The sequence below is a fragment of the Asparagus officinalis genome, chromosome 10, assembly GCF_001876935.1.
Source record: "Asparagus officinalis chromosome 10, Aspof.V1, whole genome shotgun sequence".
NCBI classification, from domain to species: Eukaryota; Viridiplantae; Streptophyta; class Magnoliopsida; order Asparagales; family Asparagaceae; genus Asparagus; species Asparagus officinalis.
In genome coordinates, this window is record NC_033803.1 from 2,005,312 (window position 1) to 2,018,079 (window position 12,768).

A 12,768-nucleotide genomic window follows, 5' to 3' on the forward strand; every position below is an offset into this window, starting at 1 on the left:
GTGAGATACACCCTTGCAGGGAGGAACCTGGAGGGTTACTTGACAGGAGAGGCGACAGAACCGGAGGAGGACTCGGAGGGAAGAGATGAGTGGAAGTCCACTCATATGTTGGTGTACATCTGGCTTCTCAATTCGTTGGTCCCGACGATCGCCGCCACGGTGGATGACATTGAGAAGGTGAAGGACGTCTGGGAGAAGTTGAGGAGGACATATGATGGAGTGGGGAATAACCTGAGGGTATTCCAGATTAAAGGAGAGATCGATGCCACAGTCCAGGGAGAGAGGACTGTACAGGAATATGCTACAGAATTGGAGCATCTGTGGCTGGATTATGATTATTTTTCCCCTCGGGCTAGCTGCAAGGACCCGGGGTGTAAAGAGCGGGAGGCCTTTCTACAGGAGAGGACTATGGTGTTTCTCAAGGGATTGACATCAGAGTTCGCTCAGCGAATCACATTGCTGCTAGCTCAGCCAAAAATTCTCACGCTTGAGGAGGCTGTCTCTGCTATGATCCAGGAGGAGACTCGCATTCGGCTGCAGGCGGGGACATGTGGACTTCCTGTGGTGAAGTCAGCACTGACAGCCTCTAGCAGTACTGGATCTAGGGGAGAGACTCGACAGTGCTACAACTGCGGTGCGGTGGGTCATCTAAGGCATGCTTGCACCAAGCCATCCAAGGAAGGAGATTCGGGTGGACGGGGACAGTTCGGAGGTCGTGGTCGTGGCCGTGGGGGTCGACGAGGTGGAAGAGGAGTAGGAAATCGGGCGAATCTGACGGTAGCAGAAGAAGAAGCTGAGGTGGTCTTTACAGAGGAGGATCGTGCTCTTCTCACAATACTTAGGAAAAAAACAACAAATAGCAGGGGATGGAGATTTGAGGAGTGGGACTGCGGAGGCATCCACTTCGTTCTTCGCCAGAGGCAACACTGCTACCTATGCTCATCCGACCAAAGGTACTGATGACATACATGCTCTTGCTTCTATGTCTCCCGACAGATCATCAGAGTGGATAGTCGACTCCGGTGCGTCTCGTCATGTGACAGGTAATGCTAGTGAGTTCTCATCATATACTCACTTAGCATCGCCTGATAGTATTCAAACAGCTGATGGTACATTTTAGCCGGTGGTTGATAAGGGTACTGTAGATTGTACTGGTTCTGTAACTTTGTCTAATGTTTTGCATGCTCCTTCCTTTCTAGTCAATCTTTTGTCTATTAGTTCTATCATCCTCCAACTAAAATGCATTATTTCTTTTGATATTCCCAAGGTGATTTTCCAGGAGAAGGGGACAGGGCGGAGACTTGGAACTGGCACATGGCGTAGTGGATTGTGGTATCTGGATCGTGAATGGATGGATTCAGCATTGGTGTCAATCATAGAGGAAGCAGGAGTAGGATATAAAATGAGTGCTGAAAATGAGTTAATGCTTCATCACCAGCGTTTGGGACACTCATCCTTTAGTGTTTTAGGTAGAGTGTATCCTTCTTTATTTGAGAAAGCAAATAAACAGAAACTTGTGTGTGATGCATGTGAGTTTGGAAAGCTTACTAGAAGCTCTTATGTTAGTTCTGGTCATAGAAGTTCTCATGCATTTGACTTGGTACATTCAGACGTTTGGGGGCCTTGTTCCACAAGTTCTATGAATGGATACAAGTATTTTGTTACATTTATTGATTGCTTCTCTCGTGTTACTTGGTTATACCTGATGAAGAATAAGAGTGATGTGTTTGGGTGCTTCCAAAATTTTCATAGGACTGTTCAGACTCAATACGGAGCAGTGGTGAAAGTATTGAGGTCAGATAATGGGACAGAATATACCAACAGAGCCTTTGAAGAATATTTGTCAGCTCAAGGAATACATCACCAGACAAGGAAGCTTGCCCCTAGAGCTGTGAAGTGCATCTTTGTGGGATATTCTGCTACTCAGAAGGGATATGTTTGCTGGAGCCCGGTGGAGAAAAGATTGTTTGTGAGCATGGATGTGCACTTTTGAGAACTCGAGCCATATTACACCCAAAAGGTAACTTCAACCGCTGGTAACTCGCCCAATACTAGAAGTATGAGGCGAGAGGAGGAGAATGGTGAGAGAACGGTGAACAATGTGGAGAAATTCATTTCTGTATCGATTCCTTGGGAAGAAGAATTGGTTGTGGAGGAGCAGGAGAATGACGAAGAAAAGGAAAATGAGACAAGAGGTGTTAGGCCCACTGTTCAAGGGGAGCTACTAACTTATAGTAGGAAGGGCAAGCAAATTACAGGAACAGTACCTACAGTGCCACTAGTGCTGCCAAGTCTCTTGCCAACGCCTACCCCGACTCCTGAAACACCACCACCACCAGTTTCATCCCAAGGTGATAACATTCCTACTGATAACATTCCTCTCCCTACTCCTCTCACACCAATATCAGTACGGAGGACTACTCGTAGTAATGCGGGAAATCCTCCCGATAGATATGGTTGGGATATTGCCCAATTTGTATCATATTCTAACATACACCCTGCACATGGGGCATTCATTGCATCATTGGACTCTGTTACTGTACCTAACAATTGGCAGGTTGCTAAGAAGGACCCAAAGTGGAAAGCGGCTATGCACGAGGAGCTAGGAGCTCTAGAGAAGAACCGCACTTAGGAGCTAGTAAAACTACCAGAAGGGAAGAGAGCAGTTGGATGCAAGTGGGTCTTCACTGTGAAGCAGAATCCAGATGGATAAGTTGAGCGCTACAAGGCTCGTCTGGTGGCAAAAGGGTATAGTCAGACATATGGCATCGATTATGACGAGACCTTTGCACCGGTGGCAAAGATGAGCACTGTTCGGATCTTAATCTCTCTAGCAATAAATGGCGGATGGAAGCTACACCAACTAGATGTGAAGAATGCATTTCTTCATGGAGATCTAGTGGAGAAGGTATACATGGAGATACCACCAGGATTCGGTACAGATAAGACAGTGGGAAAGGTCTGCAGATTGAAGAAGTCTCTCTATGGGCTAAAACAGTCTCCTCGTGCTTGGTTTGATAGATTCAGGAGGGCTATGATTGGTATGGAGTACCAGCAGATCAGCGCCGACCATACCGTGTTCTTTCGAAGAAGTGGAGGTCGCATCACCTTGCTTGCAGTATATGTGGATGATATGATTATTACAGGGGATGATGAGAAGGAGATTGCCCAACTCAAAGTGAGACTGGGTAAGGAATTCGAGGTGAAAGATCTTGGCTTGCTTCGATACTTTCTTGGAATAGAGATAGCTCGAGGAGCGGAGGGGATCGTCCTATCCCAGAGAAAATATGCACTGGATCTTCTCAAAGAAACAGGAATGTTAGGATGCAAACCTGCAACTACACCGATCGACCAGAAGTTTAAACTGGGTGCTGAAGCTGGAGAACCAGTTGATCATGACAGATACCAAAGGCTGGTGGGCAGGTTGATCTATATGTGTCACACACGTCCCGATATCTCTTTTGTAGTGAGCGTGGTGAGTCGCTACATGCATGATCCAAGGAAGGGTCATATGTACGCAGTGTACCAGATTCTAAGGTATTTGAAGAATGCCCCCGGAAAAGGGCTAATCTTCAGGAAGAATGAACACATGAGCATTGAGGGCTATTGTGACTCTGATTGGGCTAGCTGTGCTGATGACATGAGGTCCACCTCAGGATACTGCATCTTTATAGGAGGCAACTTAGTCTAGTGGAAGAGCAAGAAGCAGTCGGTGGTGGCTAGATCGACAGCTGAGGCAGAGTATAGAGCTATGGCCTTAGGAGTTGCTGAGTTGCTATGGTTAAAGAGTATGCTGGTGGAGCTGAAGCTGGATCAAGGAACTAAGATAAAGTTGTGGTGTGACAACAAGTCAGCCATCAATATTGCCAACAACCCGGTGCAGCATGATAGAACCAAACACATCGAGATCGACAGGTTTTTCATCAAAGAGAAGTTGGATAGTGGACTACTAGAGCTAAGTCATGTTTCGACTAAGGACCAGGCAGCAGTTCATCAAAGAGAAGTTGGATAGTGGACTACTAGAGCTAAGTCATGTTTCGACTAAGGACCAGGCAGCAGATTGTCTGACTAAAGGACTTAGCTCAGTAGATATGATTAGAGGATGTGACAAGATGGGCTTAGTAGATATCTTTCGCCCATCTTGAGGAGGAGTGTTGACATATTAGTATTAGTTAGGGACTTATTTGTAAGTTGTGTAGGGACCTATATAAAGCCCAAGAGATCTCTTAATGAATTAGGGTTTCTATTAACAATTTATATTTTAGCAGAATATAGTATTTTGAGCAAATGGTTACTTTTGTTCTTGAATAATAAATTTTCTCTTGATATTAATGAAAGGCATTATAAAGTTTTGTTGGAACGTTGCCCTTTAACATAGTTCAAGTTGAAATGCTAATTTAAAATTTCTTAATTTAAATTGATTTTTTTAGCCTTCTCCACATGATTTATTTAAATAAAAAAATTAAGATAACAATTTGATAGCTCAATTGCATGCAAATTCGAGTTGAATTGGTCTTAATTGAATAGTTGCTAATGAATGTGTCAAATATCAATAAGATTAAATCTGGTATTTTAGAAAAAATTAGAGGGATTAACCTCCTTAACCCTTCTTCATTTGCCAAATACAAATAAGTTAACTCTTTATCATAACTATCTAATCCAAACAGGATTGAACTATTTTTAACCCCTTATGACAGTTTAACTAAGTTAACCATTCTCCTTAACACTACCCTCTTAACCCTTTGTCAAACGACACCTTATAGTTATTATTTCGAGCCTATTTGGTCTCCATGGTTAGGACAATATTCGCTCATCTATGAACCCCAACAACAGAGCTCAAAGTCAGATCAGGCCCAGTATTTACTTGAATTTTGTAAGAAGACCTTAACCCCGTATTATAACCCATTAAACCCTTAATAGTTATTATTTCGAGTCTTTTTGGTCTCCATGGTGGTTTCCTTGCAGAAATATTCCAACTTTACCTTCAACAGAATAATGTTTTTAGCTATGATTAGAGCGGGCGGAGTACTACTATGGGGACTTAAAGACGCTGAAAATAATACCTATAAAACTTGATGGGTTAAATATTAGGGGCTGACTAACTTGCCCCCCAAAACAAGGGAATAGAAGAACCTCTATAGTCTATACTAATCCATATCATATAGTATAGAGAGGAAAAAGAGGGGCACTTATCATATATTCCAAATCTTATTGCACATATCACGCTGATGTCTAATAACTAATTGCCTACCAGTGGTCTATAGAGGATATATTCCAAATCTTATTGCACATATCATGTTGATGTCTAATAACTAATTGCCTACCAGTGTAATCCATATCATATAGCATTACCTTTGCATATGCAGAGTAGTGGCCCCCACCCAATCCTCCGTAGTGGTTGCTTACAGCATAAAGCTCATACACGTGTGTTTGCCTTGCAGCATCAGAATTGTGCTTTACATACTGGCTTAAATCAAGACCGTGAACAGGAAAGTTCACAAAGGTGTCAAGCTTGTTTTTCATGCATCTGCTATAAGAAAACCGCTTCAAGTGAACAACTAAGATCTCGGGCAATCTCCACAAGTCTAGTTTTTTTAGTGGCTTGTCTGTACGTGCTCCTTGCGGCCAGGACAACACCTAAAAGAACATCAATCAAAAGGCATCAATACACATCATTTATAAGGATATGTTTTTTAATAATAAAATAGGGTTAATTGCTGACTGGTGCCCAATACTATCACCCAGCGGCTGATAAACCCCTGGAATTGTATTGTCACGGATAGACTCACTTTAGTATCACCAAATTGAGATAGACCTCCCCGCGTGATTTTTTTTAATTACTCTTCCACCCTCAGGTCTATTTGTCAAAAAAAAATTCTCTCCAAGGTAAAAAAGTAAAAAAAATTCATTTAGGGTCTATCTGAAACAATTGAACTTCAGGAGGCCTAGTTGCACTTCGATGATAGAACAGGGGTTCTATCCGTAATTAACCCATTAAAATATGAGATGAACTTTAACATCTGCTACACACAAGGCAAAGAGTTCACTAACCACATATCATCGGGCCCTAAAGGTTCCTCTTTCAGAAATGCATCCAAGCATGAGAACAAAGTGATAGCCTCCTGCCGCGTTTTCTTCACCATTGAACCAAATGGTCTGAAAACTTCTGGCAGATCCCCAAGGAAACTAAAGTCATACAGTTCCAGATTTTTATCTGACCATTCGAGCAGTACCCTTATGAAAGACCCTGGAGGCATATTAGAAGGACAAATTTTCAAAACCAACCTATTTACAAATTTAATCGCAGAAAACAACCCATTTCAAATTTAATTGCAAAAACCGACCTGGGCTGAAACCAGGTCAGTTTTTGAAAATTTTTATCCGAAACTTCACGGGAGTTGAACTCCCGTGAAGTTTCGTAGTTCTTTTTTTTTTACTGGGAAACTTCACGGGAGTTCAACTCCCGTGAAGTTTCGAAAGTTTTTTCACAAAAACCGACCTGGTTTCAGCGCCAAGGCTGAAACCAGGTTGGTTTTTGCAATTAAATTTGAAATGGGTTGTTTTCTGCGATTAAATTTGTAAATAGGTTGGTTTTGAAAATTTGTCCCATATTAGAATCATTGTCAATTGGAACCCTGTTGTAATTGGCTGCAAAATTTTGCCATTGACAAAACTTTGGAAAGAGATATTTAGCTAATTTAGTAATATATTAAATTTTAGATTCTTAAACTAGGAAATTTTAGGTTCTTCAAAATTTTGTTGCGGGTATGAATTGTTGCGCTAAATTCAATTCGGGGTCCTGATAAAAACCCCCAAATTGAGTAGTTTCCAGTTAAAGAAGATAATTTGAGCTGTGAAAATTTTACTAGCTGTTGTTTTCTGTTTTGGGTAATCTTAAAGTTATCTATTTTAGCCATTTTTATGTCAGTGATTAATTATACTTACTTGTAAGGTAAATTTCACAAAGCCCTCACGAGTGTGAGAGTTTTTACTTAATTCCTAAAAAGTTTGAAACTTTCATTTAACCCAAGAAGGAAAATCCATAAAAACCCCATCGTATATTAATTTTTTCACTTGACCCAGTGATGGCATTACATAAAACATGATGAATGTGGAGTTCTGGAGAAAGAAATTGCCAAAACCAAATTTTGGAGATTGGGAGCTCAGACCTGTGAGCGAACACAACCAAAGATGAGAATGAAGTGGGAAAAGAAAATTTTAGGGCGAAAAATATAAAAAGAGAACCTGAATGTTTCTTTTTTGTTGGTTGAAAAGATTAAGGGTGGTTTGTCTTTTGACAACACCTGATTTGCACGTGATGCATCAGAACTAATGCCTCATTTGGTACACATGAATGAGTGGGAATAGAATGCTCATTCCCGCTTCTTATTCATGCGTACCAAACACAACGCATTTTTAGAAGCTAGAATGCTCATTCCCACTTCTCATTTATTCCCGCTTTATGTGTGAGACTGAGCATTCCCAATGAGATGGTAGACAATGGGCATTCCCACTTAAGTGAGAACAAAAAATTTTAAATAATGTATTAATTGCTTATTAATTGTCGGCTTATTAATTGTCGATACCAAAAATAAAAATGATTTTCATCCTCAGTTCATTCTCTAATCGTTCGCAAATGTAAGAATGAGAATGATACGTAAATTTTTCCTTGAAGATCTGAACATAAATATGATTCATCATTGATATGTTGGTGGAGAAAGGAGAACAATTCTTAGGTGTTTTGCTATTTTTTTGGCTGACCCCAAGACTTGGAACCTTCGTTTCTTTTTTTATTATTAATTTGGTATTGATTAGTGTTAAATGGTTGGTACGCTTGCTTGAGCTTACTCGTATATATTATCTAAAAAACAGAGCTTTCTCGTATACATTTTTGGTTAAGTTATTCACAACACTAACATTTGAGATTTATGTCCAAAGTAGTAGCCTCAGCCATTCTTTTATACAACCCCCCTTTCAATTTGGGGTCTTTTATTTTGTATTCTTTTTGTTTAATGTCTAAAGATACAAATCTCCTGTTAGGATATAATCATGTTTTAAAATTTTGAAATGACAAGATTGTGACATCATGTTGGGAAGTGGAGTTGTTGGTATCCTATCTGAGTCTTGTAATGTATGGGAAAGGAGAGCTCCATTAACCCCTGCCCACCGTGCTCGCCTTCTCCTCAGTGGAAACGGAAATGGAGTTGATCGTAGTATAATAATTCAGCCAAGCACTAAACGTATCTATTATGATTCACAATATGAGGATGTTGGTTGTGAAATATCAGATGATCTATCTGAATGTGGTCTCATTTTAGGAGTCAAGCAACCAAAGGTAATAAGATATTGTCAAGTCCAATGCTATTTAAAATGTGTAAATTCATAGCTAATTCATTCATCACAGTTGTAGATGATTCTGCCAGATAGAGCATATGCATTCTTTTCCCACACCCACAAGGCTCAGAGTGAAAACATGCCTTTGTTAGATAAGGTAAATATGTTATGACATGTTGGATTATTGTTTCTATTTGATGGCCTCACGATGGGAATAATTATTTTGCTTATAGATTCTATCTGAAAGGGTGTCACTATATGATTATGAGCGTATTATTGGAGATGATGGCAGAATGTTGCTTGCATTTGGAAAATTCGCTGGTAGAGCAGGATTCATTGACTTCTTACATGGTATGGGAAAAAGTATGTGCCCTTAGATTTATTCTAAAGCATATGCTATGCTTTTCATAATTTCTAGTACTAATTCTAATTGATATCATACGTTACCATGAGTGATGTTTCATGTTTGTGACTATAATAAGCTTGCATTTAAAACTATAAATATTTGAAAATTTAAGACTATTGCATGACATAGTTTTCTTCCTTGAAAATCTAATGCACAGCTTGGAGCTTTTGCTAAGTTCGCTCCATGCAAATAACTCTATTTTCGTAAAAGTTGGCAATACAAGCATGTATATACTGCTATTTCATCTGGAACCTGATGATGGAGAGCATATTATTACTTGACTATATGGTGTGCAGTCTGATGAATCCCGCCACCGCCGGCCGCCCGCCATCCGGTTCAGACGCCCCAAAAGCAATTATTACAGCCTTGGCAGCAGCCAAAGAAGAATACATATAAGACGTCCCAAGAGACAGAAAAGGTGTAGAATAGCCAAGATGCAAGTATCCTGAAATCGAAAAGGGAATCAGACTGCACACCATATAGTCAAGTAATTATATGCTCTCCATCATCAGGTTCCAGATGAAATAGCAGTATATACATGCTTGTATTGCCAACTTTTACGAAAATAGAGTTATTTGCATGGAGCGAACTTAGCAAAAGCTCCAAGCTGTGCATTAGATTTTCAAGGAAGAAAACTATGTCATGCAATAGTCTTAAATTTTCAAATCTCCATAGTTTTAAATGCAAGCTTATTATAGTCACAAACATGAAACATCACTCATGGTAACGTATGATATCAATTAGAATTAGTACTAGAAATTATGAAAAGCATAGCATATGCTTTAGAATAAATCTAAGGGCACATACTTTTTCCCATACCATGTAAGAAGTCAATGAATCCTGCTCTACCAGCGAATTTTCCAAATGCAAGCAACATTCTGCCATCATCTCCAATAATACGCTCATAATCATATAGTGACACCCTTTCAGATAGAATCTATAAGCAAAATAATTATTCCCATCGTGAGGCCATCAAATAGAAACAATAATCCAACATGTCATAACATATTTACCTTATCTAACAAAGGCATGTTTTCACTCTGAGCCTTGTGGGTGTGGGAAAAGAATGCATATGCTCTATCTGGCAGAATCATCTACAACTGTGATGAATGAATTAGCTATGAATTTACACATTTTAAATAGCATTGGACTTGACAATATCTTATTACCTTTGGTTGCTTGACTCCTAAAATGAGACCACATTCAGATAGATCATCTGATATTTCACAACCAACATCCTCATATTGTGAATCATAATAGATACGTTTAGTGCTTGGCTGAATTATTATACTACGATCAACTCCATTTCCGTTTCCACTGAGGAGAAGGCGAGCACGGTGGGCAGGGGTTAATGGAGCTCTCCTTTCCCATACATTACAAGACTCAGATAGGATACCAACAACTCCACTTCCCAACATGATGTCACAATCTTGTCATTTCAAAATTTTAAAACATGATTATATCCTAACTGGAGATTTGTATCTTTAGACATTAAACAAAAAGAATACAAAATAAAAGACCCCAAATTGAAAAGGGGGTTGCATAAAAGAATGGTTGAGGCTACTACTTTGGACATAAATCTCAAATGTTAGTGTTGTGAATAACTTAATCAAAAATGTGTACGAGAAAGCTCTGTTTTTTAGATAATATATATGAGTAAGCTCAAGCAAGCGTACCAACCATTTAACACTAATCAATACCAAATTAATAATAAAAAAAGAAAGAGTAAGCTCAAGCAAGCGTACCAACCATTTAACACTAATCAATACCAAATTAATAATAAAAAAAGAAACGAAGGTTCCAAGTCTTGGGGTCAGCCAAAAAAAATAGCAAAACACCTAAGAATTGTTCTCCTTTCTCCACCAACATATCAATGATGAATCATATTTATGTTCAGATGACATTCTTCAAGGAAAAATTTACGTATCATTCTCATTCTTACATTTGCGAGCGATTAGAGAATGAAGTGAGGATGAAAATCATTTTTATTTTTGGTATCGACAATTAATAAGCAATTAATGCATTATTTCAAATTTTTTGTTCTCACTTAAGTGGGAACACCCATTGTCTACCATCTCATTGGGAATGCTCAGTCTCACACATAAAGCGGGAATGAATGAGAAGTGGGAATGAGCATTCTAGCTTTTAAAAATGTGTTGTGTTTGGTACGCATGAATAAGAAGTGGGAAAGAGCATTCCATTCCCACTCATTCATGTGTACCAAATGAGACATTAGTTCTGATGCATCACGTGCAAATCAGATGTTGTCAAAAGACAAGACACCCTTAATCATTTCAACCAACAAAAAAGAAAAAGAAAAAAGAAACATTCAGGTCCTCTTTTTATATTTTTTGCCCTAAAATTTACTTTTCCCACTTCTTTCTCATCTTTGGTTGTGTTCGCTCACAGGTCTAAGCTCCCAATCTCCAAATTTTGGTTTTGGCAATTTCTTCCTCCAGAACTCCAAATTCATCCTGTTTATGTAATGCCATCATAAGAACAAGTGAAAAAATTAATATACGATGGGGTTTTTATGGATTTTCCTTCTTGGGTTAGGTGAAAGTTTCAAACTTTTTAGGAATTAAGTAAAAACTTTCACACTCGTGAGGGCTTTGTGAAATTTACCTTACAAGTATAATTAATCACTGACATAAAAAGGGCTAACATAGATAACTTTAAGATTGCCCAAAACAAAAAACAGCAGCTAGTACAATTCTCACAGCTCAAATTATCTGCATTAACTGGAAACTACTCAATTTGGGGTTTTTTATTAGGACCCTGAACAGAATTTAGCGCAACAATTCATACATGCAATAAAATTTTGAAGAACCCACGAACCTTGGTCGTACCTAGGAATTTTGGGGCCCAATGCGAAATATTAGATGAGGCCTAAGTGATACAACTCATAATAGATTTTATCTCATTCTTCTTACCTTTTGAGCTGCAAAATTACTAATTAATATTTAATATTTTCTAACATATTATTTTCGATAGATAATATTGCTAAACCATTCAATTTATCTTGCTAAACCATTCAATCTATCTTTCAATGTATATCTACAATATCTCTAACTAAGCATAAAATTAATATGAATAAATGATAAAGAAAATTAAATAGCTTTAGTTAGAAAGATAGAACCGAAGATTCGGAGGCGGTGAGCCCGCGAGAGAAGCGGACCGTCTCTATAAGACTTAAATCTCGGTCTGCTGTTTTGTCTACTGGATCAAGCAGCTGCAAAAGAAGATCAAATTTAGCAAATATAAATAGACTAAATTTGGGGCAGGTATGAAAATGCATGAGAATCTTGTGGACTACTACTACTACTATTATTATTATTACTATTATTATTATTATTAACATTTCGAACGCTTGCTGCAACAAACCAATTGCTAAGTTATTAATGCATTTAAAATTAATGAAAGATACAAGTTAGAACAATGCCATTAACAACCCACAATGACAAAAACATTATCAATCTGTCTACAACGGATAAAAATTCAATCTAAACAGCTTAACACAAGACAAAACCCCAAGAATTCAAAAACAAGAAAAATTTCTCGCGATTGCTCATATTCAATGATTAGGTCCCAAGAAAACAAAAAATTTAAAACAAATTATTCTCTCAAAAAAGTATTGAAATTTGGCCCCCAATTGAGGTTTTGATAGGAAACAGTCGCTGATAGGCGGATAATTGGAGTGCACAATTCAAGTGTCACATTTGCATGAGTGATGCTAACAATTGTCGTAAAAATTTAGAAAAAACTTTTTTTACCACAGCGAGCTTTTGAGGGTGGCCGAGATCGGTGAGGAGATAAGTATAAGTCGACGATTCCTTCTCGAACAACTTCCGAAAAAGCAATCTCGACACTGTGCTGTAAGGCGAAGACGTTGCTAACGCAGCCCCGAATCTGATTGCTAATCTCTGAGGAGAAATTGAAGAGAAGTAGTGAAGAGAATCTCGAAGAAGATGTTGAAGGGATGAAGCGGCCAAGCGGGATCGAAGTTTCGGAGGCGGTTGGTGATGGGA

At 38.8% G+C, this 12,768-nt stretch overlaps 1 protein-coding gene and 2 long non-coding RNA genes across 6 annotated transcripts in view; 1 reads left to right on the top strand and 2 right to left on the bottom strand.

Moving 5' to 3' along the window:
* LOC109825290 (ubiquitin carboxyl-terminal hydrolase 9-like) overlaps nt 1–10,457 on the bottom strand; it is a 12,604-nt gene extending 2,147 nt beyond the window's left edge. Inside the window, exons 1-5 of one of the 2 annotated variants that reach the window (XM_020392116.1) lie at nt 9,910–10,457; nt 9,754–9,840; nt 9,548–9,677; nt 9,018–9,185; nt 5,353–5,637 (exon numbers count right to left, since the gene is read on the bottom strand). In XM_020392116.1, coding sequence (XP_020247705.1) covers nt 5,353–5,637; nt 9,018–9,071 — 339 coding nt within the window. In that variant the 5' untranslated portion in view covers nt 9,072–9,185; nt 9,548–9,677; nt 9,754–9,840; nt 9,910–10,457. Of the gene's footprint in view, nt 1–5,352; nt 5,638–9,017; nt 9,186–9,547 lie in introns of both variants that reach the window. The other variant, XM_020392115.1, reaches the window with a different exon arrangement.
* On the top strand, nt 6,525–9,152 carry LOC109825293. The gene is made up of 2 exons (XR_002242967.1): nt 6,525–8,491; nt 8,568–9,152. It is a non-coding gene; the product is annotated as an uncharacterized LOC109825293 (long non-coding RNA).
* Nucleotides 10,470–12,768, bottom strand: part of LOC109825291 — an 8,989-nt gene continuing 6,690 nt past the window's right edge. For all 3 annotated transcript variants that reach the window (XR_002242965.1, XR_002242963.1, XR_002242964.1), the window contains one exon: nt 10,470–11,972. This is a non-coding gene — a long non-coding RNA (uncharacterized LOC109825291). The remainder of the gene's footprint in view (nt 11,973–12,768) is intronic.